Here is a 27474-nt window from a genome sequence, read left to right as displayed (position 1 = left end):
ATCCCGGTACCGATTACCATGCGGTAGCAGAGAGAACAGACTGTGACTTGGGTGGCTGGAGTCTTTGACAATTTTTAGGGCTTATCCTCTAACACCACCTGGTATAGAGGTCCTGGATGGCAGGGATTTTGGCCCCAGTGATGTAGTGGGCCGTAAGCACTACCCCTGTAGCGCCTTACGGTCGGATGCCGAGCAGTTGCCATACCAAGCAGTGATGCAGCCAGTCAAGATGCTCGCAAGGGTGCAGCTGTAGAACTTTTTGAGAGCCCATGCCAAATCTGTTCAGTCTCCTGAGGGGTATGTGTTGGTGTATTTGGACCTTGATAGATCCTTAGTGATGTGGACACTGAGGAACTTGATGCACTTATTAATGAAGCCGGTGACTGAGGTGGTATACTCCTCAATGCCATCAGATGAATCCCGGAACATATTTCAATCTGTTCTAGCGAAACAGTACTGTAGCTTAGTGTCCGCTTCGTCGGACCACTTCTGTATTGAGTGCATTACTGGTACTTCTCGTTTGAGTTTTTGTGTGTAAGCAGGAATTAAGAGGATGGAGTTATGGTCAGATTTGCCAAATGGAGGTCGAGGGAGAGCTTTGTAATGCGTCTCTGTGCGTCGAGATGATATAGAGTTGTTTTGCCTCTAGTTCCACAGCAGACATGTTACTAGAAATGAGGTAAAACAAATTTCATTTTCCCTGCATTAAAATCCCCTTCCACTAGGAGCACCACATCTGGGTGAGCATTTTCTTGGTTGCTTATGGCCTTATACATCTCGTTGATTGCGGTCTTAGTCCCAGCCTCGGTTTGTAGTGGTAAATAGACAGATACAAAAAATATAGATGAAAATTCTCTTGGTAAATAGTGTGGTCTACATTTTATCATGAGGTATTCTAACTCAGGCGAGCAGAACCTTGAGTCGTCCTTAATATTAGAGATTGAGCACCAACTGTTGTTGACAAAGAGACACACACACACTCCCCTCAGCTTACACAACACAGCTGTTCTGTCCTGCCGATGAATAGTAAAACAGCTAGATTTATATTTTCCATGTCTTTGTTCAGCCATGACTCTGTGAAACATAGGATATCACAGTTCTTCAGATCACGTTGATAGCATAGTCAGAGCTCATCCAGTTCATTTTCCAATGATTGCACGTTCGCCAATAGAATGTAGGGTAATGGCAAATTATCCACTTGCCGTCAAAGTCTTGTTAGATATCCCGCATGCCAACCTCTCTATTGCCGCTTCCGCCTCCTCCGAGTGATGGGGATTTGGACCTGGTCTGGGTTGAGCATTATGTCCTTTACCTCCAATTCATTGAAATAGAAGTCTTCATCCAAATCGAGGTTAGTAATCATTGTTTTGATGTCCAGTAGCTCGTTACGGTCAAATGAAATGATGGTCGAAACATTATGTACAAAAAGTTAGGATCAGCGCAAAAGAACACACAAAATTGGTCAGGAGACCGTAAAATGGTGGCCATCCCCTCCGGTTCCATTATTACACCCTATTCTCCTACCCTACAATCTTAGAAAATATGGACTTTTTTAACACATCTGTGTGTCTAGTTAGGGACAACACATTGTTACTTTTAACCCAATCACAGTGTTGGCACAACATGATTTCTGTAAATGTTCCAACACATTTTGTGTCAATTCCTTCAACTAATATGTTAAAAGCTGAAAACCATACAACACACCCTAGATGTGTCAGATTATTGACCAATCACATTGCAGATCTGAAGTCATCATGCATCTGCACTCTTAGTTAGGGACGACACGTTGTGTTATTTTTAACACAATCACCGTTTTGGCAGTTTTAACACATGATTTCTGTATATTTTTCAATGCGGGGATTATGTTCAAAGTAACATGTGTCCTCCCAACTAGATGCACAGATGTGTTAAAACATGTATTGTTGTTTTATAACACATATTGTGTTGTATTACACTTAAATATTCTGTAATCGACTGGGGAAAACATGTATAAAAAAGTTGACATTTTTTCAATTAATTTATCACTTCATATACAAAATCTTACACAAAACAAATTCTACACATGGAAAATATACTTTTTGTTAGTGCCAGTTATGTACGCAGTCCAGAGAAAACCTACACATACAATTTTATATTTGAGATGGAGGAGAACAGACTGTTGTTAGATATGATTCTTGTTAAAGTACAAAATGTACCTCTACCATAGACAGTTAAACTGGTAAAACACTTCCACTCATGGGTGGCCAAAAATAACACACTGAAAGCCACGCCTCCAGTATAATTTCCCAGTGTTCCTTGCCTTTTCAAGTGAATTGGAGAGTTACCACCCATGACTGTATTTGTAAGTGACAGTCACCAAGTCAGTTCCAAGGCAAATGCTATCAATTAAATTAATTATAATGGCAATTACATATCTTATATGGCCATATTGTGAGGCCCAGTTTCTAGAGTAGCCTGAACCTCATGGTTTACAGGCCACATCAGGCCTTCAAGTGGGGTTGTAAAGTTCCCAGAAACCCTGATTGAAGGAGTCCAGATTTTCTGCCTATTCTCTCCCACGTTGAGAAGTTTCCAACTGGGATTTTTCGAAAACTTGGGAATGTTGCAACCCTAACTGCAAGTCACATTATGCTGGTTTACAATGTGATGCATAATTCCTATTGGAATCTAATCAGTGCTAGGCTATCCAACAGTTTGATTTTTGTTATTGTCTTTTTCTGCAACATGCATTCAGAATGACTGCCATGGTTAGGTGTGTTGTGCGGATCACTACCTAAGTCATTTAAACTGGAACAACCATTTCAGTAACGGGTGCACAAAAATCGAACTAACTGATTGGATTAGTTTAGAAAAATGTATGTTATTTATATTTGTGTAGCAGAAGATGAATCAGTCAATCAATGTACATGCAAAAACACAGATATTAAAAACAATCATAAAAAAATCTATCTGCAGTAGAGCATGCTGGGAATATGATAATGATGTATGGTAAAAATCTGCCAACATATATCTTTTGCCTAACTAGCCTCACTTCTTGAAAACTTGTCTGAGACAAATTATATTTCTATAAATCAGGGCTAAAATGTTACCGTGTCTGCTCAGCGTTAGCCTTAAATGGTCACCTCATTCGGATAGAGTCAATTTACCTTGTTTCGTATTCCTCCTGCTGGCTGGCTAACGCTCACTCCAGGCTATCAATTGTTACTTCACTTTTCAGAGCTTTAAGACAAGGGTTTTGACTTCAACCCTAACTAGACACACGGATTTGTTAAAAATCAAACACATATTTTGTAAGAGTGTACTTTCTCTTTACTAAATAAACTAAAGTAAAAAAAAGTTAACACAATAAAATAATAATAATGAGGCTATATACAGGGGGTACCGGTCGGTACTGAGTCAATGTGCGGGGTTCAGGTTAGTTGAGGTAATTGAGGTAATGTGCACATGTAGGTACGGGTAAAGTGACTATGCATAGATAATAAACAGCGAGCAGCAGCAAGGGGGTGTCAATGCAAATAGTCCGGGTGGCCATTTGATGAATTGTTCAGCAGTCTTATGGTTTTGGGGTAGAAGCTGTTAAGGAGCCTTTAGGACCTAGACTTGGTGCTCCAATACCGCTTGCCGTGCGGCAGCAGAGAGAACAGTCTATGACTTGGGTGACTGGAGTCTTAGAATTTTTTGGGGGCCTTCCTCTGACACCGCCTAGTATAAGAGGTCCTAGGTGGCAGAAAGCTTGGCCCCAGTGATGTACTGGGCCATACGCATTACCCTCTGTAGCGCCTTGCAGTCGGATGTCGAGCGCTTGCCATTCCAGGCGGTGATGCAACCGGTCAAGATGCTCTCGATGGTGCAGTTAAATAACTTTTTGAGGATTTGAAGACCCATGCCAAGTGTTTTCAGTCTCCTGAGGGGGAATAGGTGTTGTCATGCCCTTTTCACGACTGTCTGGTGTGTTTGGACCATGATGGTTTGTTGGTGACGTGGCCACCAAGGAACTTGAGGCTCTCAACCCGCTCCACTACAACCCTGGGCGTGTTCGACCCTCCTTTTCCTGTAGTCCACGATCGGCTTCTTTGTCTTGCTCACGTTGAGGGAGGGGTTGTTGTCCTGGCACCACACTACCAGGTCTCTGACCTCCTCCCTATAGGCTGTCTCATCGTTGTCGATGATCAGGCCTACCACCGTTGTGTCGTCAGCAAACTAAATTATGGTGTTTGAGTCGTTCTTGGCCACGTAGTCGTGGGAGTACAGGAGGAACTAAGCACGCACCCCTGAGGGGCCCCCGTGTTGAGAATCAGCGTGACAGATGTGTTGTTGCCTACCCTTACTACCTGGGGGTGGTCAGGAAGTCCAGGATCCAGTTGCAGAGGGAGGAGTTTAGTCCCAGGGTCCTTAGCTTTGTGATGAGCTTTGTGGTGTTGAATGCTGAGCTGTAGTCAAAGAATAGCATTCTCACATAGGTGTCCCTTTTGTCCAGGTAGGAAAGGGCAATGTGGTGTGCAATTGAGATTGCGTCATCTGTGGATCTGTTGGGGTGGTATGCAAATTGGAGTGGGTTTAGGGTTTCTGGGTTGATGGTGTTGATTTGAGCCATAACCAGCCTTTCAAACCACTTCATGGCTACCGACCTGAGTGCTACGGGGGCAGTAGTCATTTCGGCAGGTTACCTTCGCTTTCTTGGGCACAGGGACTATGCTTGAAACATGTAGGTATTACAGACTGGGTCAGGGACAGGTTGAAAATGTAAGTGAAGACACTTGCCAGTTGGTTCGCACTTTCCTCAATCAAAAGACTGAGAAAGAGAAAATGTATTAAAACAAAGGATAGAATACACACAGAGATAAAGGAAGATTGAGGAAAGGGCGAAAGAGACTAATGGATAGCGTACCGAATATGTGTTTGAAGTTGCGATACAATGTCTTGGTGTCAATGGTTCCAATGACCCTTATGGGAGTCATGGAGACAGACGTAAGCATTGAGCAGCAGGACTTGTCCAGTAAGTCTGCTTTACAGCCCACATCTACTGTACTATGTGTGTGTTACTCAAATTGTGTAGGCCTGTCTGTGAACTGCAGGAACCATAATTTGCTTTGTCCTCAGATGAAAACTTACAACCCATGAGGATATATTAAGGAAATTATCTAAAAATGATCTTGGGATGGGACACACACTCGGAGAGAGAAATACGTTTTTTATGTTTTATTTTTTTATTTAACCTTTATTTAAACTAGGCATGTCAGTTAAGAACAAATTCTTATCTACAATGACGACCTGCCAAAAGGCAAAAGGCCTCCTGCAGGGACGGGGGCCTGGGATTAAAAATGTAAAATCATTACAATAGAAATATAAGACAAAACACACATCACAACAAGAGAGACAACACAACACTACATAAAGAGAGACCTAAGACAACATAGCAAGGCAGCAACACATGACAACACAGCATGGTAGCAACACAACATGATAACAACATGGTAGCAACACAACATGGTAGCAGCACAAAACATGGTACAAACATTATTGGGCACAGACAACAGCACAAAGGGCAAGAAGTTAGAGACAACAATACATCACACAAAGCAGCCACAACTGTCAGTAAGAGTGTCCATGATTGAGTCTTTGAATGAAGAGCTTGAGATAAAACTGTCCAGTATGAGTGTTTGTTGCAGGTCGTTCCAGTCGCTAGCTGCAGCGAACTGAAATGAGGAGCGACCCAGGGATGCGTGTGCTTTGGGGACCTTTAACAGAATGTGACTGGCAGAATGGGTGTTGTATGTGGAGGATGAGGGCTGCAGTAGATATCTCAGATAGGGGGGAGTGAGGCCTAAGAGGGTTTTATAAATAAGCATCAACCAGTGGGTCTTGCGACAGGTATACAGAGATGACCAGTTTACAGAGGAGTATAGAGTGCAGTGATGTGTCCTATAAGCAGCATTGGTGGCAAATCTGATGGCCGAATGGTAAAGAACATCTAGCCACTTGAGAGCACCCTTACCTGCCAATCTATAAATTATGTCTCTGTGATCTAGCATGGGTAGGATGGTCATTTGAATCAGGGTTGGTTTGGCAGCTGGGGTGAAAGTGGAGCGATGACGATAGAGGAAACCAAGTCTAGATTTAACTTTAGCCTGCAGCTTGGATATGTGCTGAGAGAAGGACAGTGCACTGTCTAGCCATACTCCCAAGTACTTGTATTAGGTGACTACCTCAAGCTCTAAACCCTCAGAGGTAGTAATAACACCTGTGGGAGAGGGGCATTCTTCTTACCAAATCACATGACCTTTGTTTTGGAGGTGTTCAGAACAAGGTTAAGAGTAGAGAAAACTTGTTGGACACAAAGAAAGCTTTGTTGAAGAGCATTTAACACAACATCTGGGGAGGGGCCAGATGAGTATAAGACTGTATCTGCATATAAATGGATGAGAGAGCTTCCTACTGCCTGAGCTATGTTGTTGATGTAAATTGAGAAGAGCGTGGGGCCTAGGATCGAGCCTTGGGGTCCTCCCTTGGTGACAGGCAGTGGCTGAGACAGCAGATTTTCTGACTTTATACACTGCACTATTTGAGAGAGGTAGTTAGCAAAGAGGTGAGAGAGAGACAGACTGACAGAGACAGGGAAACAGTGACAGAGACAGAGAGAGAGAAAGATAGAGGGAGAGAGTGAAATGGGAGAGGGAGAGGGAGATAGGTGCATGTTATGACTGAGTCTATCTACAACATATGGGTCATTAAATGTAAGACATACTTGTGTGTGTATTTGCGTATGTGTATTCCCGTGCCACGTCCAAGAGAAGCAATGGGGATGTAAGAGATAACATCTGGAGACAAACATAATATACCACCTTTTTCTTCCTCTACAGTTTCTGTCCCTCTAAAAGATTACTGCCATTTCTCATAGTAACATTGGCCTTTTGGTCAGGCCCTACTGGCCATTTGTGAGGTAGTGCTTGAGTCTGTGTGGTTTTTAATTCCAATCTTTGACATTCAAGAGGGTGATCTAACTTTCTCTTGCATAAGGAGACTCTGACCCATGGAACTAACCTCATCTTATTGACCTGAATGTTTGGTTCACAGTCATTGACTGACTGACACAAGCCCAACACTCTCTGTTGGAGTGTACTGATTTTACCAATGAATTGGTCATGGCTGGTTAGCAGTACTGAACTAGGACATCAACATGTGGGTCACATTCCTGTTTCCATTTAAGAGATTTAATTTGTCACCTTCAGCCAGAAACAGAAATCGCTGAACATCAGTTAAGTGAAAGAAACGTCACTCCCATTGATTCCTGCATTATTGCTCACATAGCCAGATCACATACCCAGCTCTATTTTCATGTCATCTGACCATAGTATCGGTTCCAATCCAAGTTCCGATGCTGTTTAGCAAACTTAAGGCATTTACATTTGTTGGATGACATGAAAATAGAGCTCTTCGGCTCCGCACACCAGTAGTGGGTTTGGCGTCGAAATAAGGATGAATAAGCAGAAAAGAACCCCATACCTACTGTAAAATATGGTGGTGGATCTTTGATGTTATGGGCTATATTTTGCTTCCACTGGTCCTGGGGCCCCTTTTAAAGTCATGCTTTTCTACATCTATTAGTGTGAGGTACTGCAGCTGCCGTGGTATACCCTGGCCATATTTACACGCACACACACACACACACACACACACACACACACACACACACACACACACACACACACACACACACACACAGGGTCAGTCACATTCCATCTCATAAAGCATGTATTGAGTGGACAGGTGGAGTCTCTTCCTCCCCCATACTCCTCTTCTCTCTGAATCAAACATTCCTTCCCATCTTCACCGCCTACACACACACACACACACACACACACACACACACACACACACACACACACACACACACACACACACACACACACACACCGCGCGCGCACACACACACACACACACACACACACACGCGCGCGCACACACACACACACACACACACACACACACACAGTAAAAAGGTAAACTAAAAGGGGAGACTGGGTCTTAAGTCCTAATCAAGGGAGAGCAAGCTGCTTTGGGAGAACAACACAACCTCCAAGTTAATTAAATGCCAATTAATTATATTGCATATAGACTAATAGTGCTGGTTTCAGTTCAGTAGAAAGTGTATTATGACTCTTGTAGAGTTGATCTGAAGGTTGATGGTCCATTAAAACTTTCTCCATCACTTTGGGAGCATGTAACCATGACAACAACCTTTTCAGCCCCTTGCGGCCCCCTGCCATAGCTCAACAGTAGAGTGGAGTAAGATCAGACATTCTTCTGGGCCAGGGTCAGGGATTAAAAGTCAAAGTTCAGTACTCCACAAAGCATGAGCAACTACAGTCGCCAAACGGTCTGACCATGAGGTGCACGGGCGACCAAAGCTGAACCGCTCATGGTCATGTTTCCTGTGGTTTAAAGTCAGGAGATTCACTTACCGTCAACACCAAAGGCATTTAGACTGAGATTGGTGTACTTAGAGAACCTTTATTTTACCTGCGTCTGACCTCTGATGTATTTCCTCTATATTGTACTGATATTGGAATACCAATCGTTATTAGTGAAGCAGTATTTTACTGTTATTTGCTCTAGTGTTTCCTTTGAACACAGTGTCAGTGGTGATCAGACGATCACAGATCAAACAGTGGTCCTGACCTCCCGTCCTCTCTGATCTGTGATCTGGGTTCATCTGATCTCCTGGAGCTACGGGGAGTCACAAAGAAAACAGTATTTGTGCTCCACTTCACCGTTTCATGTGTGTAAGATGAGAAGCCATCTTTGAAGAAATATTGGTCATATCCTTCACTTCGGGTTGATTGAGCTTGATGACTGTTTTGGCATGGCGGTCATGATCTGTCAATATATGTAACTACCACTTTGTGAGACTTATGGTAGAAGTTAACCACTGATACAGGGTCTCCCTCGTGGTATAGCTAGGATGTGAGGTATTTTCCTTGATCTGTGGTTAAGGACAGCTTTCACCTTGAGCCATTATAAAAAAGGCCCAGAGCACCACACATAACATACCCCTATTTAGAAAAAAGTAAAGTACAGGTGGAAACAGGAGATTCAATTAGTTAATTAGAAATGCCGTCATTGTCCTTTCCCCAAAGTCCAGCTGTCATTCCCTAAATGAAAAAGCTATCTTTATGTTTCCTCTCCATATGTCTCTATCTGAAGTCTATAAGTGTGGGACAGATTAATGACCTGATACGGATTACAAAATGTCACAGGAAATGATGTGCCCTGCATATGTGCACAGCTGTGCGTCGGCAGGGTTAGAGTATGGGCCGGAGACGTACGTATGTACGTATGTCCTCATTGATCCAACGAGGACCTCATCATCAGGGGACAGAGGTCTGGTTTTCTTTGAGGTGCTGTAAACCTCCCATGATGCTGTGGGACAGCGTGGGCTGTACAGTGGAACACTGTTCCTCACTGGGGGTTCAGTAGCAGTAGCGGTGGGTAAAATCACTGGGGAAGCCAAGCCAGGCAAAAAATACATATTACAACCTATGTGTTGTGATAATTGCATTGTTTGCGCTATAACCTATTAGTTCATATGCCTTGCCACCCTGATATAGGCCTAAGGCTGAGACAACCAGAAGGCACAGTGGCATAATAATTTCATCACAAAACCTGTCTGGAGAAGTCCACCAAGAATTTTGCATGTACTGTAACAAACAGTTACATGACCAACAGCATGGTCAAGCAAGTTAATGTTTCCGACATTTTCTGACTACTAAACAACCATTTATTTAGAACCATGGAGAGTTACCGCAAGTCGAAAAGAAAACAGGAGCTGCCTCCACTATTCCAGCACCACTTCAACATTTCAACATCATCAAATCACCTATACTTAGTTTAATACAGGGACAACTAAAAGATACCAAAAACTATTTAGTCCAATCAACGTAAGCTAAATACAGTATGATGTGGTTGCCCATTTGTGGTGTGTGTGTGTGTGTGTGTGTGTGTGTGTGTGTGTGTGTGTGTGTGTGTGTGTGTGTGTGTGTGTGTGTGTGTGTGTGTGTGTGTGTGTGTGTGTGTGTTTGTTTGTTTGTGCATGCAAGTAGAAAAACATGTTTACTACTTGTAGAGAAACGTCAATGGCATCTTTCATGTTGATGAAACGGTCTATCACTCTGTCATAGAGTACATGCTTTTAGTTTTTGTTGTCGTGGACTTACTCTCCAGCTTAACTTCCTTTCATGGGCTATGATGCACCAAGCTAGCTAGTTAACATTAGCCTACTACATCAATCTACATATTGAACTTCCATCCTCTCAGGCCAGAGGCACAATGTATGAATTTATGGTTATATCATAATCGCCGTTATAGTCATTGGCCAGTACAGAGAATTAAGTAAAGCCAAGTCCAAATCCCTATCTTCATCCATGGCTAATTTAGGAAAGGGAACATTTTAGCTAGCTAGCCACTGGAGGACAACGACACGAGAGGCAATTATTCAAATGTAATAAAAATTGTAAATTACTTTTTTATTTTGATGTGATGTGATTGGTGTGAGGCCAAATCTACACTGGCGTCCCTTGACACTTTTTTATGGTGCGCCAGGACCTCTGATTGGCTATTATGTTATATATTTTTTATCAAGGGAGGCCAAAAGCTCACTGGCTTCATTTGCATTCAATGCTAAGGGTGGCAACAATATAATACTCTTTTTGACCAGACAGCATCAGATAGATGGGCTACACACACTGGAAAAGAAGGGCGCTGTTTTGCTTGCTCGGATGCTTTCTCCGATGAGATACATTTAGCCTTTTGCAAATTGAAGGAAAATTATGAAACACAGCGAGAGGAAAGATACATTATTTTATACTGAACAAAAATATAAACGCAACATTTAAAGTGTTGGTCCCATTTTACATGAGCTGAAATAAAAGATCCCAGAAATGTTCCATACACGCAAAAGCGTATTTATCAAAAAACAAACAAATGTATCCTTCGCCAAGATAATCCATCCAGCTGACAGGTGTGGCATATCAAGAAGCTGATTAAACAGCATGATCATTACTCAGGTGCACCTTGTGCTGGGGACAATAAAAGGACACTCTAAAATGTGCAGTTTTGTCACACAACTCAATGCCACAGATGTCTCAAGTTTTGAGGGAGCGTGCAATTGGCATACTGACTACAAGAATGTCCAACAGAGCTGTTGCCAGAGATTTGAATGTTAATATATCTACCAAAAGCCGCCTCCAACGTCGTTTTAGAGAATTTGGAAGTACGTCCAACCGGCCTCACAATCACAGACCATGTGTAACCACTCCAGCCCAGGACCTCCACGTCCGGCTTCTTCACCTGTTGCATCATCTGAGATCAGCCATCCGGACAGCTGAAGAAACTGTAGGTTTACAAAGAATTTCTGCACAAACGGTCAGAAACCGTCTCAGGGAAGATCATCTGTGTGCTCGTCGTCCTTACCAGGGTCTAGACCTGATTGCAGTTCGTGGTCGTAATCTACTTCAGTGGGCAAATGCTGGCCACTGGCACGCTGGAGATGAATCCCGGTTTCAACTGTACCGGGCAGATGGCAGACAGCGTGTATTGCGTTGTGTGGGCAAGCGGTTTGCTGATGTCAACGTTGTGAACAGAGTGCCCCATGGTGATGGTGTGGTTATGGTATGAGCAGGCATAAGCTACGGCCAACAAACACAGTTGCATTTTATAGATGGCAATTTGAATGCGCAGAGATAAAGTGACGAGATCTTGAGGCCCATTGTCATGCCATTCATCCGCTGCCATCGCCTCATGTTTCAGCATGATAATGCACGGCCCCATGTCGCAAGGATCTCTACACAATTACTGGAAGCTGAAAATGTCCCAGTTCTTCGATGACCTGCATACTCACCAGACATGTCATCCATTGAGCATGTTTGGGATGCTCTGGATCGACGTGTACGACAGCGTGTTCGAGTTCCCGCAAATATCCAGCAACTTCGCACATCCATTGAAGAGGAGTGGGACAACATTCCACAGGCCACAATCAACAGCCTGATCAACTCTATGCAAAGGAAATGTGTCACGCTGCATGAAGCAAATGGTGGTCACACCAGATACTGACTGGTTTTCTGATCTAAGCCTCTATCTTTTTTTAAGTTATCTGTGACCAGCAGATGCATATCAGTGTTCCCAGTTATGAAATCCATAGATTAGGGCATAATGAATGTATTTCCAATTGACTGATTTCCTTATATGACTATAATTCAGTAACATTTCTGAAATTGTTGCATGTTGCGTTTATATTTTTGTTCACTGTATATGTATTTCTTCTTGTTACATTTTTGGGGGAAGCCTGGCTTTCCTTGGAATCCATGAGTAGACTCCACTATCGAGGTTGGAACTGCAAACAAAACAAGTAATGAATAGAAAAATCTGACATTCCCACAGTAGAATAGTTTATCCATTTACCTAGTCGGCTGGTTGTTGTATGTTCTATGCGAGATAAATATTCCTCTCGAGGCGCATTCAAGTTATGAGTGCCATATGGAGGGAAACATACATTGAAGTTATGAATGCCATATAGAGGGAAACATACATTCAAGTTATGAATGCCATATGGAGGGAAACGTACATTCAAGTTATGAATGCCATATGGAGGGAAACGTACATTCAAGTTATGAATGCCATATGGAGGGAAACGTACATTCAAGTTATGAATGCCATATGGAGGGAAACGTACATTCAAGTTATGAATGCCATATGGAGGGAAACGTACATTCAAGTTATGAATGCCATATGGAGGGAAACGTACATTAAAGTCATTGCACAACAATTCTTGCAATCACGGGGAAAAGAGCAGTTTTAACGAGTACTTTTGGGTGTCAAGGAAAATGTATGGAGTAAAAAGTAAAAGTAGTCAAAAATATAAATAGTAAAGTAAAGTACAGATACCCCCAAAAACTACTTAAGTAGTACTTTTACTTAAGTACTTTACACCACTGCTCTTGAGTCAATAAATATTGAACCCCATTACAAACGGCAAGCCTAAATAAGTTGAGGAGTAAAATGTTGCTTAAGAAGTCACATAATAACTTGCATGGACTCACTGTGTGTGCAATAATAATGTTTAACATGATTTTTGAATGACTACTTAATCTCTGTACCCCACACATACAATTATCTGAAGGTCCCTCAGTTGAGCATTGAATTTCAAACACAGATTCAACCACAAATATCAGGGAGATTTTCCAATACCTCGCAAAGAAGGGCACTTATTGGATATCCCTTTGAGCATGGTGAAGTTATTAATTACACTTTGGATACAGGCGTCCTTCCTAACTCAGTTGCCGGAGAGGAAGGAAACCGCTCAGGGATTTCACCATGAGGCCAATGGTGACTTTAAAACAGTTACAGAGTTTAATGGCAGCGATAGGAGAAAACTGAGAGTGGATCAACAACATTGTAGTTACTCCACAATACTAACCTAATTAACAGCATGAAAAGAAGGAAACCTGTCATCAAAAAAATATTCTAAAACATACATCCTGTTTGCAACAAGGCAGTAAAGTAATACTGCAAAAACTGTGGCAAATCAATGAAATTTTTGTCCAGTTTTTTCTGTTAAAGTAGACTTCAGCTTACATCACATCTCTCCAGTCTTAGTATGGTAAGAGATAGCTTAGGCACAGACAAAGTAAATCATCATGTGTTACACAGTCTTTGAAGTGTGTTTCAATGGGAAGAGATTCTTTGTACCTGTTTCAGGGAAAGATAGACTGTACAGGAAACAAAGCCACTAACGTTGCTCGTAACGCTTATCTGGGTGAGGTACGATGTGCACCACTTCCGCAACTAGACAGACGTGTTTTTATCCAAGAAGTCGTAGGCATGTCCAAGAAAATAAATACATCACAGTTTGACAGTGTGTGTGTACGAGCGTGCGTGTGTGTGATGTTTGTCTAATTTATCCCAGACTCTCTTTTTTGTCTCATTCCCATGTAAGACAGCATGTCTGACTGTTTGTTTATTGTTGTGGTCAATGTTGTCTGGAATATTCTGGATTCAGAAATATGGGAACGTTTTCCATTTTCTTTTCTTTTGCTGTTTTGTCACGGTCATGCTCTTTAGACTTTTAGATATCGCCCTGGTCAAAACATAGTCCCATAGAGTTCTGGATTTAAGTGCCACAGACCTGCCGTTCACATGGTTCCAATTTTCATGCATGTGTTCTGATCAGACAGCCCACGGAGAGTAGATGGTTGTGACCATGAAGGGTCTCACGGACCACAGAGTCTAGCCAGTTCTGAGCATGAAACATGAAAGATAATTAACATTGGACAGTCACAGAGACAACTACAAAAGTGAAGTTTCAAATAGAAACAGATTATACAGTCTCTCTTATTGGAGTACGTTTGGTGCTTGTCATGTTGGGTTTGCTAGAAACAAACAGGATAGGCACTGAAACTATAGCTCAGACATTCACTATAGCAGTCCCAGACTGTCCAATTCATTCAGATAACGGTAGAAGACGGATCAGATCCCGTCTCAATTCATCATGTCAATTTTTACATGAGAGTTACTGTACAGGAGTTACTGTACAGGACCTACTGTACAGACACAGGAGGTCTGGAGTTTTCTGTTATACACTCCACAGACATAGAGTCATACAGATTACCATTCCGTCCTCCATCTTGGATCTTCGTGTGAGGCAGTCTTTCTGTAGCTTTCCTCTGTCACCCTGACTGTCCCGCACACTGCAATAGTGTTGAGTTTGGCTCCATTGTTCATTAGGTCACTGACGAGACTGGGACTTGGTCCTCTGGCCCAATGGCTTTAAATACTGTAGGTGTCAGATAAATGTTGATAATCCAAATGCTTGTCTCTGAGCCAAAGCCTCAGCTGGTGTGTTGGGTACGTGGGTGGTCTGGTCTGGTGTGTTGGGTATGTGTGTGGTCTGGTCTGGTGTGTTGGGTATGTGGGTGGTCTGGTCTGGTGTGATCAACTGTTCAGGGACACCATTCTAGGAGGACGTCTTGCTTCGTGTCTGGGAACGCTGGTTCTGGACAGCTGGGAATGCTGGTTCTGGACAGCTGGAAAAGCTGGTTCTGGACAGCTGCAGTGTATGCGGGCCTTTGTCCCAACCCAATCAACTAGTCCTCAAGACCATGCTTAGCTAGCTGAAGTAAAAGTGCTGGGCTATGACAAAAGCCTCCGCACTCGGTACTTCCTCTAGGACCAGGAGTGAGGAAGTGAGGATAGAGAGAACAAATGGAGAGGAAATTAAATACCTTTGTGGTTTGTGAACTAATTCATTCAATTGACCTTTGACCTCCTTTGGTTGACCCATTGCAAGTCTATGAAATGAAAAACCACGTCTTTATTTGATGTGAATAACTCGATTAACCATTGACTTCATGGACAGGACCATGTTATAAGCCCCCCCCCCCCCCCCTATGCGGACCTCAATCCCCCATTCTCCACCAAATGAAACCCCTGGGCTCTCCTTGAGAAGCCTCAGGCTCTCGCTATGCTATGAAGGATGTTAAGGTAATTAGTGTAGCGCCTGGAAAAGGTGATGTCGGAAAGTGCCGGTTGTTGTGATGGTGGTGGGTGGGGGCAGGATGTACTGCAACACAATATCATTGTCTTCAGCTGAAATAATCATAAACTATTTTAGGCCAAACAGCAAACCCAAATGGATTCCACAGGCACATATCATGTTTTTGTCCTTTTTTGGAGGTGGAACGTCTTTGTCCTTTGTGTCTGTCCGGAGGTGATGTATCCTATTGTGTAGCTTGTGGGGTTTCCAGTCTACTGTCCAGGCGATTCACGCAATGCCTCTGTGATGTCACATCTCAGCAAGGGTCCATCCCAATAGTCTGACGTGGCTTCCTCTCCTTATCCTCTGCTGCACCTGTACTGGTGCGAGAATACAGGTTGGAAGGAAGCAATATGGAGGATGCTGGTTGACTACCAGATACGCTTTCACCTGTCCAGTCCTATGTTAGTGCAGATTAAGGAAAGGTTGCCAAGTAGTGAAAGCCAGTTCAGGTTGTTTTGATCTTTAAAAGCAGGTGGAATATAGATTTGAATGACACTGTCTCAAGTCAAGTCTTTGGTGTAGGCCTACCACTAAGCAATTATTCAGTCTGGGCTATTCATTCCCACACTATGGCTCTACTGCAGCTCTATGGTCTGCTAAAGACGGGTTTCCTTTAGATTCACAGATCCTCAGATAGATACAGCCAGTTAGAGAGGAAATTGAGCCCCATGCATTCCATAGGGGACGAGAATAAGGTCCTTTGTGTTGGGGCAGATAGGGGATCATGAAAGGACGTCGTCTGCGTGGTGAAAGACTCTCTTTGTGAGCCCGGGGAGGGTCTCAATGTGCTCTTTGTCAGATCTGTGCCTAACATGTCGTGTCGCAGTAATGAGGGACAATTCTTACCAGTCCTGATCCGCCACTTTGTGTTGCTGAGGACATAAAGTGACCGTTTTTACCGTTTTGGGAGTTTTTTGAAAGGGGGGTTGAGGGATTGAGGTTGACGATTGCTGTCTAAGCAGGCCCTGGTGTAATTGTGTAGGTGGGGGGTGTAGGAGGACACAGTCCAATGATGTCAGAAGATAAACCAGCCTTAGAGACTCCTTGCATGGTCCACTATGGACTCAATGGGCAGATTGGATTATGCTGAGCTGCGGGTCACCAGTCTATGGCCCTTGACGTAAACGGCAAAAGCGGTGAGGGAGGAGCACCCTTCTCAAATCGAACAGTAATCTGCGTCACTCGGTCATGTTTTCAACAAGGCAGCATGGTGCATTGTCCAGAAACATACAACATCTCTTTTCCATTAAGTACAGTGCCTTCGGAAAGCATTCAGACCCCTTGACTTTTTCCACATTTTTGTTACATTACAGCCTTATTCTAAAATTGATTTTTTTTTTATATCCTGAGCAATCTACCCACAATACCCCATAATGACGAAGCGAAAACTGGTTTTTCGCATTTTCGCATTTTTGCAAATGTATTTAAAAAAAAAACAGAAATACCTTATTTACATAAGTGTTCATACCCTTTGCTATGAAACTCCAAATTGAGCTCAGGTGCATCCTGTTTCCTTAAATCATCCTTGAGATGTTTCTACAACTTAATTGGTCAATTCAATTGATTGGACATGATTTGGAAATGCACACACCTGTCTATATAAGGTCCCACAGTTGACAGTGCATGTCAGAGCAAAAACCAAGCCATGAGGTCGAAGGAATTGTCCGTAGAGCTCCAAGCCAGGATTGCGTCATGGCACAGATCTGGGGAAGGGTACCAAAAAATGTCTGCAGCATTGAAGGTCTCCAAGAACACAGTGGCCTCCATCATTCTCAAATGGAAGATGTTTGGAACTACCAAGACTCTTCCTAGAGCTGGCCGCCCAGCCAAACTGAGCAATCGGGGGAGAAGGGCCTTGGTCAGGGAGGTGACCAAGAACCTGATGGTCACACTGACAGAGCTCTAAAGTTCCTCTGTGGAGATGGGAGAACCTTCCAGAAGGACAACCATCTTTACAGCACTCCGCCAATCAGGGCTTTATGGTAGAGTGGCCAGACAGAAGCCACCCCTCAGTAAAAGGCACATGACAGCCCGCTTGGAGTTTGCCAATAGGCACCTAAAGACTCTCAGACCATGAGAAACCAGATTCTCTGGTTTGATTAAACCAAGATTGAACTCTTTGGCCTGAATGCCAAGTGTCACGTCTGGAGGAAACCTGGCACCATCCCTATGGTGAAGCATGGTGGTGGCAGCATCATGCTGTGGGGATGTTTTTCAGCAACAGGGACTGGGAGACTAGTCAGGATCAAGGAAAAGATGAACGGAGCAAATTACAGAGAGATCCTTAATGAAAACCTGCTCCAGAGCGCTCAGGATTGGGGCAAAGGTTCACCTTCCAACAGGACAACGACCCTAAGCACACAGCCAAGACAACGCAGGAGTGGCTTCGGGACAAGTCTCTGAATGTCCTTGAGTGATCCAGCCAGAGCCCGGACTTGAACCCGATCGAACATCTCTGAAAATAGCTGTGCAGCGACACTCCCCATCCAACCTGACAGAGCTTGAGAGGATCTGCAGAGAAGAATGGGAGAAACTCCCCAAATACAGGTGTGCCAAGCTTGTAACATCATACCCAGGAAGACTTGAGGCTGTAATTGCTGCCAAAAGCGCTTCAACAAAGTACTGAGTAAAGGGTCTGAATACTTATGTAAATGTGATATTTCAGTTTTTAGTTTTTAATACAAAAATACTAAAAACCTGTTTTTGCTTTGTATTGTGTGCAAATTGATGAGGGGAAAAACGATTTAATCAATTTTAGAATAAGGCTGTAATGTAACAAAATGTGGAAAAAGTGAAGGGGTCTGAATACTTTCCTGTATGTCTATGGTGTATGTACTATGTAGGCTCCTGAGCTGAGCCATAAGGGAGACTAGGCATCTACCAACCTCCTACCACAATCAGATTAGTGGGGGATGGGACAATGTAGCCTGTGTTTTTTGTCCCCCCACTTTGTTCTGAAATAACCATCACCCACTAATTCACTTTTTTTTCACAGATTCATTGTTCTGAGCTAGTAATGTATAAATATTACCCACCATAGGCTACGGGACTTCTGTCTTTGATCGTGTCATGTGACACGTCCACACTGACCTCTGGTCATAGTTTTGTCCGTGTTTGTGTCCAGTCCTGTACAGGCTGCCCCGTTGTAGTAGTACTGGTATGCAGCCTAACGTCTCTACGGGGAGTCTGGGGATTTTTCACCAGGCCATTCTCACTGTCAGAATAATGATATCAGTCCAGGGGGGTTAATGGCTGGAAGTCCAGGGGGGTTAATGGCTGGAAGTCCAGGGGGGTTAATGGCTGGATGTCCAGGGGGGTTCATGGCTGAAATTAGTCATACGAACCACTATAAAGTACACAGACCACTATATAGTACACATCCCAGACAGCACTCAGACTATTATACGCAGTCATGCAATGACCCGACAGTCATAAACAACTAGTCTATACAGACAGTGTACAACCACGCTATACACACAGACAGTTCTGCATTTTATAAATATATATATATATATACAACATTCACAGCACAGCAGATCCTATGACTATATAGAGTGCTGTATACAATTAAGTGACATGCCTGTTCAACTATTGACATGCACATGCATATACCATAGAGCACCTTTAAGCTACACATTAACAAATTGTTCCATGGGTTTGATATACAGTATATTTTGCGGTCATTACTGTATTACTCTCATGTGGTGAGTTGTCATGATATTGTTTTGTTGTCTCTAACCCAGTCCTCTGTGTTATGTTCTCCAGGGTGGTAAGAAGCAGAGTGGGCCGTGTGGAGGAAGAGACTGCAGCGGAGGGTGTAAATGTTTCCCTGAGAAGGGCGCCAGGGTAAGTCACATTTTCTTCATTGTTTGGCTGTCTAACTCCTATACAACACTCACATATCTCCATCTCTACACAACTCTCCTCAACTCTATACCTATAATGAAGGTATTCATTGGCTATTCAGGAGGTATGAAAGCACCGTAACAGTGCAACTGTGATAACACCCAACCAGACCTTCATCACTATGGACCTCTCTATCTGCGTAACACATGAACTCAGATCCATTACTGTTTGACTCCCAGTATATCTACTAATGGGCTATTGTCCAACCTCTTTGTCTCACGTCTTTATCACCTTATCACACATGCTGTTAGGGAAAGTGGTGAAACTCACACCATTAACTTAACAGTAAAGAGAGGGGATGGGTGGGGGGCGAACTGTTGTCCTCTAGAGGGTCAGGGCCCTGTTAGTAAAATGGAGGAGAGGAAGGACAGGAAGCGAGGACAGGAAGAGAGGTGGGGAGGAGATAGGGGGAGAGGTGGGGAGGAGAGTGGGGGAGGTCCATGACAGATGTTGTGAATGCAGGGAGGAAGTGAAACACTAAACACCAGGTTCATAATAAGATAATGGACCAAGAGGGAGAGACAGAGGGGCTTCACAATCAACCAATAAGGAGAGAGGATCTGTAAGAGGAACCAATCACTTATTGGCAGTGAGCTTTGAGCTCTTGACGGTGTGTGTGTGTGTGTGTGTGTTATCTCTTAGGAGTAAGGGTGTGTCATTACCATGGAGACCAGCTAGAAAGTCACAGGGGGCACAGTGTCTAACTTTGGGGCGGCAGGGTAGCCTAGTGGTTAGAGCGTTGGACTAGTAATCGAAAGGTTGCAAATTCAAATCCCTGAGCTGACAAGGTACAAATTTGTCGTTCTGCCCCTGAACAGGCAGTTAACCCACTGTTCCTAGGCTGTCATTGAAAATAAGAATTTGTTCTTAACTGACTTGCCTAGTTAAATAAAGGTAAAATATGTATATATTTTTTTACTGATAATATGGGAAGAGTTGTATTCTAACAGAGCCCTTGTTACTGTGCATGCTTAAACTCAGACAAAGAAATGCTAAGTACTCAAACCAAAGATTTCACTCATAAATCAGCTGATCAAGGGCTGTGTAGTATCTCCTACAATGTGCTCAGTGCCCAGTTTGGTTCTTTCCCACTCATCTTCAAAGTATTCTCATAGGAACTGTTAACCCCCCAGTTCAAACTTTATGTGACGTTAAACCACAAGGACGAAGTAATTCAGTTCATAAAACACAGAGACAGTGAGAAGAAGAATGCTTTGTTAGTGAGTTCTTAAAAAGAAAAGAATGTGGCTTGAGGGCATTGTAGTCTGACCCGGTTGTGTTGGGACTTGGGAATTTACCGGGTCGACTTTACAGTATGCATCTGACCTTTACAGTCACCGTTATTAAAGGAAACCCCATAAGGAGGAGTAGATGGGAGAGACAGGAAGAACATTCCACAGCTTTAAGGATGCGAAGGCCTTGTGAGCGAGGGTCAGACTGTCTATGTTCTCTCTCTCTCTCTCTCGCTCGCTGTCTCTCTCTCTCTCCCAAGGTTGTAAGAGGGGATATCTCCCTAGTTGGCAACTTGGCATGTTGTTCCCCTGACCTTTGTTGCAGCAAACAAAAGAAAGAAAAACATCCTCTTGTCTCTATCACTCCCTATTCTCACTCCCTCACATTCACACATTCACTAGACCTAGTTACACTCTTTTGGTTCCAAAAGGGTTTTTCGGCTGTCCCCATAGGAGAACCCTCTGTGGAAATGGTTCTACATGGAACCCAAAAGGGTTCTATCTGGAACCAAAAGTGTTCTACCTGGAGCCATAAACAGTTCTTCAAAGGGTTGTCCTATGGGGACAGCCAAAGAACCCTTTAAAGTTCTAGAATCTAGATAGTACCTTTTTTTCTAAGAGTGTATACTATATATTGGTAAATTATTCATTTGTGTTTAACATTATAAACACTCGTGCTGAGTCCTCTAATGTTTATATGAGGTGGGATAGCAAGTGTGGCCTGCTATTTTGTTTGAATATCCTAAAATGGCAATAGTCTGTTTTCACAATCCTCGTTTATTTTCTAAATTTGTTTTGTCTTTTGTTTTACTCTTTATTGCTTTCATATTTGCACCTTCAATTTTCCAGGCCCTGAGCCAAATCCACATATTCTGCTCATCAGGTTGATGGATTAGTCCATGAACCAAACATTAAAGATTCTCCTCCCAGATGTCTGTCCTTCTCTTTCTCTCGCTCTCTGTGTTTCTTTGTCTTCCTCTCTCTAGCTTTCTCTCCAACTATCTATTTCTCTCTGTCTATCTCTATCTATTGTTTCTATCTTAAATCTCTCTCCCTCCATCTATCTATCTATCTCCTTCTATCTCTCTCCCTATCTCTCTCTACCTCCATCTATTGTTTCTATCTATCTATCTATCTATCTATCTATCTATCTATCTATCTATCTATCTATCTATCTATCTATCTATCTATCTATCTATCTATCTATCTATCTCCTTCTATCTCTCCCTATACCCCTCTCTCCCTCCATCTATCTATCTATCTATCTCCTATCTCTCTCGGGGTTGTTAGATATATATCACATATATCAACACCTCCCAGGGGTTGATCATATTCATACATTGTTCTGTGTTTACGGCTGCTCGACACTATGCGGATGGTGCAATGCAGTTGTAGAAGGGCATCGACCAACACATTCACTCTCTTGTATTCATCAGTCTGACATCTGTGTTAGAATATGTCTCTTAACTACATGATTATTACACTGAGGAACAACCCTAATCTCCCAAAACTCTATGGTCCTTCAGCTTGTTGACATCTCCTACAGAACTCATTATTGTAGGAAAAACAGAGGCTGTGGTTTCTCAGGAAGGAGAGACTGACAGAGAGCAGAGAGAGGAGTTGATTGTGTGCGGGAAAGTTATGTTCCAGAGATGGTAATTTCATGGCTGTTTAGCATCGGGCAGAGAAGTGATTTGGCAGGGTTGTTCTCTACCCCTATCGCCCACTCCCCCTGGCAGACTGTGGAGGGTTTTATACACAGAGGGCGTTCAAGAAAATATCACACTCCTCTAGGAACTAATACAAGCTCATAGTTGTTTCATAGTCAGCTAATGTGGGTTGTATCTTGTAATGCCAGTCCAAAAAAACGGGGTAATCAACAAAGTGTTTGTGTCCAGAAGACTATAAAGTGTTGACAAATGCATGTAAAGGGTTTGACAAGCCCAAAAATAGATGAAGTACTTGTGTCTATAGCAGGTTGGTGATTGCAAGGTATGGATATTTGAGAGGTATTTTAACTTTTGAAGGACAAATTAAATCAAGAGCCTCTAGGCCAGAGGCCCTAGTCCAGTTGAGTACAGTCCAGCGCCACACACCAAAAAATGCTGGGTTGTTTGGTTGATCCAACTGCTGGGTTGCAGGCATGGGTCACTTAGTTGGGTTATTTACTTTAAAAAGAGCAAAGTTGGGTTCTTGTGCTGGGTTATGGGTGCTGGGTTATTGAGATATGACCCAGCGGGTCAGATCGAAAGACTGGAGGCGTGGTTTAGTAGGGCTGTGGCTTTCTTTTTAGCCACCCGAAATGAAATGTCATGTCTGTTCATCTATTCTGTTGTATAGTTATCACATGTTAAGATATTACATTTTTGTTTTGATGAGGTTTACAGAAATGTATGAATTCCCTAAAAGCCTCTCTAAATCCCATTCTCGGGACGCAATAAGGTGGCATAACTTATTATAATATGTAATAAATAATCATAATATTCCAGAAGGTGTAGAACTATATATAAACTTAACATGTTGAAGAGGAATGACATTTACTCTCACAGGTGGTCAATAAGATCTATCTGAAAGGATTACTGTTATTTATCTTTGTGTTGCATAAGATGAATCAATCACTTAATGTACATACAAAAACACAGATATTAAAAACTATTAAAAAAAAATCAACCTGCTGTAGAGTATGCTGGGTAAAAAGTACCTTTGGTATCGTAGCTTTTAAAAATGTAGTTGATGTGACTTCTCATTTAGTTTTGAGTCAGTACCACATACAAATTTTAAGTAATAATGGCTTTTCAAAGACTTTGAGTTCAAATTATTAGAAGCATTTGAGTTAAAAATGCCTTGGTGTTTACAGTGTGTGTTTGCGTGTCTATAAATGGCATGATTTCCTTCTTCCATGAAACAAGGGCCATATATACATACCAAATTCCGTGCTCTCGCCCGTCGTCAACTTCTCTGTCTCCATAGGGATGGAATATTTGAACAATCTGGAATGCCATGGCCTGTCTCTCTGAGGGAAGATCTGAGAGGCCACTTGTTCTATTTACAGTGTGTGTGTGTGTGTGTGTGTGTGTGTGTGTGTGTGTGTGTGTGTGTGTGTGTGTGTGTGTGTGTGTGTGTGTGTGTGTGTGTGTGTGTGTGTGTGTGTGTGTGTGTGTGTGTGTGGCGTGCGTATGTATGTGTGCATATGTGCGTGTGTGTGTGTGTGTGTGTGTGTGCGTATGTGTGTGTGTGTGCGTGCCTGCCTGCGTGCGTTCGTGCGTGTGCAAGAGAGACAGCCTTGGTGAACCTTTTGATTAGGTGTTATTAGAGAATGTCAGCATAGATTGAACTTCATCAAAAACTAAACAAACTCTGTTTGACAACGGTTTGATTGACACAGTGTATTGAGCCTAAGACAGTGAGATAAACCCCTAACCAGAGCAGGATCAGGTGGGATGTGATCTGGACTGATTCGCTGACAGGTTAGACATCTTGTCTATTGGCCTATACACCTATACACCTATTTGGGTTATTTGGGAGCCCAGTGCTGGCAAAATATTGTACAGAATAACCATAGATACAGAACAAACAAAAAGACTGAACGACTGGGTCACGTCTCTGGCAACCGAACCGACAGAACTAACGACCAGCCGGCTTGGGAAGCAACCCTAGATTTGTGTCAGGACTTTATCTTGTGGAAGGATGAAATAGTATGAATAAATTAATCAAAATACATTTTTTTATGAAAATATGTCAATCATTATTTGAATATGTTGGTAACCCGTTGTATAAAAGTGACAATGCCCTCAAAGCCGGTATTATCACTTAAATAACACCACAGATGATACGATTACAAATTGGAAAGACTAGAGAGGAGTGTAACACTTAAATACAGGCCACTAACAAAACTCCATGACAAATTGATAAGATATGGTATGCATTCACATGGAATGATTTTGATGATGCTACCAACCATCAAAAACTTCAAGACTGCATCATTCGTAATGATGAGAGACTGAAATGGACTACAAGGGGGGATTAACCATCATTTTCAGATAATTGACATGGACAGCCAATCCCACTCCAACCAGAGATACCTCTATAATCCATCAGTCTGAAGAGCCTTTGTACTCTCCCGTTGCCAGCTGGCCTGTCTGAAGTGTCCATATGGGTCAAACGTTCCGATTCTGGAAAACTCGTACTTTCCCAGGCTGGAGTAAAGCCCCCTCTCTCTCCCCAGCTGTGAAGGGCATTCCTAGACTGTTGCACACCGGACGAACTAGCCAATCGGGGCAGAAGTCCAAGCGTGGGCAGTAGAATGCGTTGAGAAGTTGACCCATCATGAAGTTGACCCATTATCAGGAATTGATACACAAAGGCAATGTGATGGGGGATCCCTCTGCAGGTTATGTGTCTTAAACTTAGCTTGGACAATGGGGAGATATGAAATTGAGGTAGAGCTGAGCACATGGAATATTCACTCCATGAAACACACACTGTGTACAAACCATTGACACAGACGCCTATAGTTGCTAACACACAACACCGTACGCAACACTCCACTACCAGTAACGTACCCTGCTCTGCTGCTCTCTCTTACTGAGAGGTAAATTAGAGTGGAGTAACAGCGGGACTTATTGTTTCCTCTGCAGCCAGTAGGCCCCTGCCCTGGGCTCTAATTGGCCCATGCCCTGGGCTCCAACCAGCTCCAACAACAGGCTCCAACAGGGCTGACTGATGGAGAACACATGGGGTTGCCATGTTGACCCACCACTCTGGTCACATACCACAGCAGACCCCAAAGACCCTTTCTCTACCTGGAGGACATTCTAGTACCTCATCAACACCACAGGAAGGACCTTTCACATTTAAGACACATGTAAAGCTAAATACAGGCGGATTAGGAGGAAATGTAGTAAACACTTTGACCTGAGTTGGGAGTGTGTGTGTGTGTGTGTGTGTTGGGTGTGTGCATAGAAAATCGGTCAGTGTTACCTAGTGTTAGATTTTTTTGTGTAACATTTCTAGAGTTGATTCAGGTGTTACATTATCTCTGTAAGTGTTAAATGAACACTCATTGGTGTAAAATAACCCCTGTGTTGGTGTTAATAACCAGTGTTAAACCAAAACCACGCCCATCATTAGCATATTTCCCAGTATGCTCTACTACAGGTACATTTTTTGAATTGTTTGTTTCAATATCTGTGTTTTTGCATGTACATTGATTGAATAGTTAATGCTATGCTACTCAAAAATACATAAACATTTTTCTAAACTAATCCTAACTGTTACTTTGATTTATTGCACCCTTTACTGAATGCTTTAGGTAGTCTCATATCTTAGTCATCCCAACCCGGCAGTCATTCTGACTGCAGGTTGCAGGGGAATAAAAACAAAGTGGTTGGAAATCCCCACTCTGGATGGATTCCAATAGAAATGTCACATCACTTTGCAAGCCAGCATACTGTGACTTGCAGGGCTGATTTTCCCTGTAAACCATGAGTTTCAGGCCACTGTATTAGGCTAAAACTAGGCCTTCAAAATAAAGGCTTACAAAATATGTACTGTATTAACCTCCCTGGGCAAATTGGGATGCTTGCGTCCCACCTAGTCAACAGCCAGTGGAATCACGTGGCGCGAAATACAAATACCTCAAAAATGCTATAACTTCAATTTCTCAAACATATGACTATTTTACACCATTTTAAAGACAAGACTCTCGTTAATCTAACCACACTGTCCGATTTCAAAAAGGCTTTACAGCGAAAGCAAAACATTAGATTATGTCAGGAGAGTACCCTGCCAAAAATAATCACACAGCCATTTTCAAAGCAAGCATTTATGTCACAAAAACCAAAACCACAGCTAAATGCAGCACTAACCTTTGATGATCTTCATCAGATGACACTCCTAGGACATTATGTTATACAATACATGCATGTTTTGTTCAATCAAGTTCATATTTATATCAAAAACCAGCTTTTTACATTAGCATGTGATGTTCAGAACTAGCATAATTATTTTAAGAATTATAGGTACAGAACTCCTTTATACAATCGCGGTGTCAGATTTTAAAATAGCTTTTCGGCGAAAGCACATTTTGCAATATTCTGAGTAGATAGCCCGGCCATCACGGCTAGCTAATTTGACACCCACCAAGTTTGGCCCTCACCAAACTCAGATTTACTATAAGAAAAATTGGATTACCTTTGCTGTTCTTCGTCAGAATGCACTCCCAGGACTTCTAGTTCAACAACAAATGTTGTTTTGGTTCGAAATAATCCATAGTTATATCCAAATACCTCCGTTTTGTTCGTGCGTTCAGGTCTGTATCGTGACAAAAAATGACAAAATATTCCATTACCGTACTTCGAAGCATGTCAAACGCTGTTTAAAATCAATTTTTATGCGATTTTTCTCGTAAAATAGCGATAATATTCCAACCGGGCGACGTTGTATTCATTCAAAGAGAGAAAGAAAAACATGGAGAATTCACATGAATGTGCATCTCCAGTGTCACTGTTCTCAGCCTGACCACTCACAAAATCTCCTGCTGTTTTTCACCCAGAGACTGGAGAGACGTCATTCCACTTTCTGGCGCCTTCTGAGAGCCAATGGAAGCCTTATAAAATGTCACGTTACAGCAGAGATGCTGTATTTTCGATAGAGATGCAACAGAAGGACAACAAATTGTCAGACAGGGCACTTCCTGTATGGAATCTTCTCAGGTTTTGTCCTGCCATATGAGTTCTGTTATACTCA

At 42.7% G+C, this 27474-nt stretch overlaps 1 protein-coding gene across 1 annotated transcript in view; it reads left to right on the top strand.

The window, feature by feature from the left end:
- LOC106582131 (uncharacterized) overlaps nucleotides 1-27474 on the top strand; it is a 110699-nt gene that overhangs the window by 34080 nt on the left and 49145 nt on the right. Inside the window, exon 4 of the mRNA XM_014164896.3 lies at nucleotides 19355-19435. Within this exon, the coding sequence (XP_014020371.2) occupies nucleotides 19355-19435 (81 nt within the window). The remainder of the gene's footprint in view (nucleotides 1-19354; nucleotides 19436-27474) is intronic.

Source organism: Salmo salar, chromosome 21, assembly GCF_965601325.2.
Source record: "Salmo salar chromosome 21, fSalSal1, whole genome shotgun sequence".
Classification (NCBI taxonomy): Eukaryota; Metazoa; Chordata; class Actinopteri; order Salmoniformes; family Salmonidae; genus Salmo; species Salmo salar.
The sequence above is the reverse complement of the archived record's forward strand: the minus strand, read 5'-3'. Positions and strand labels throughout refer to the sequence as shown.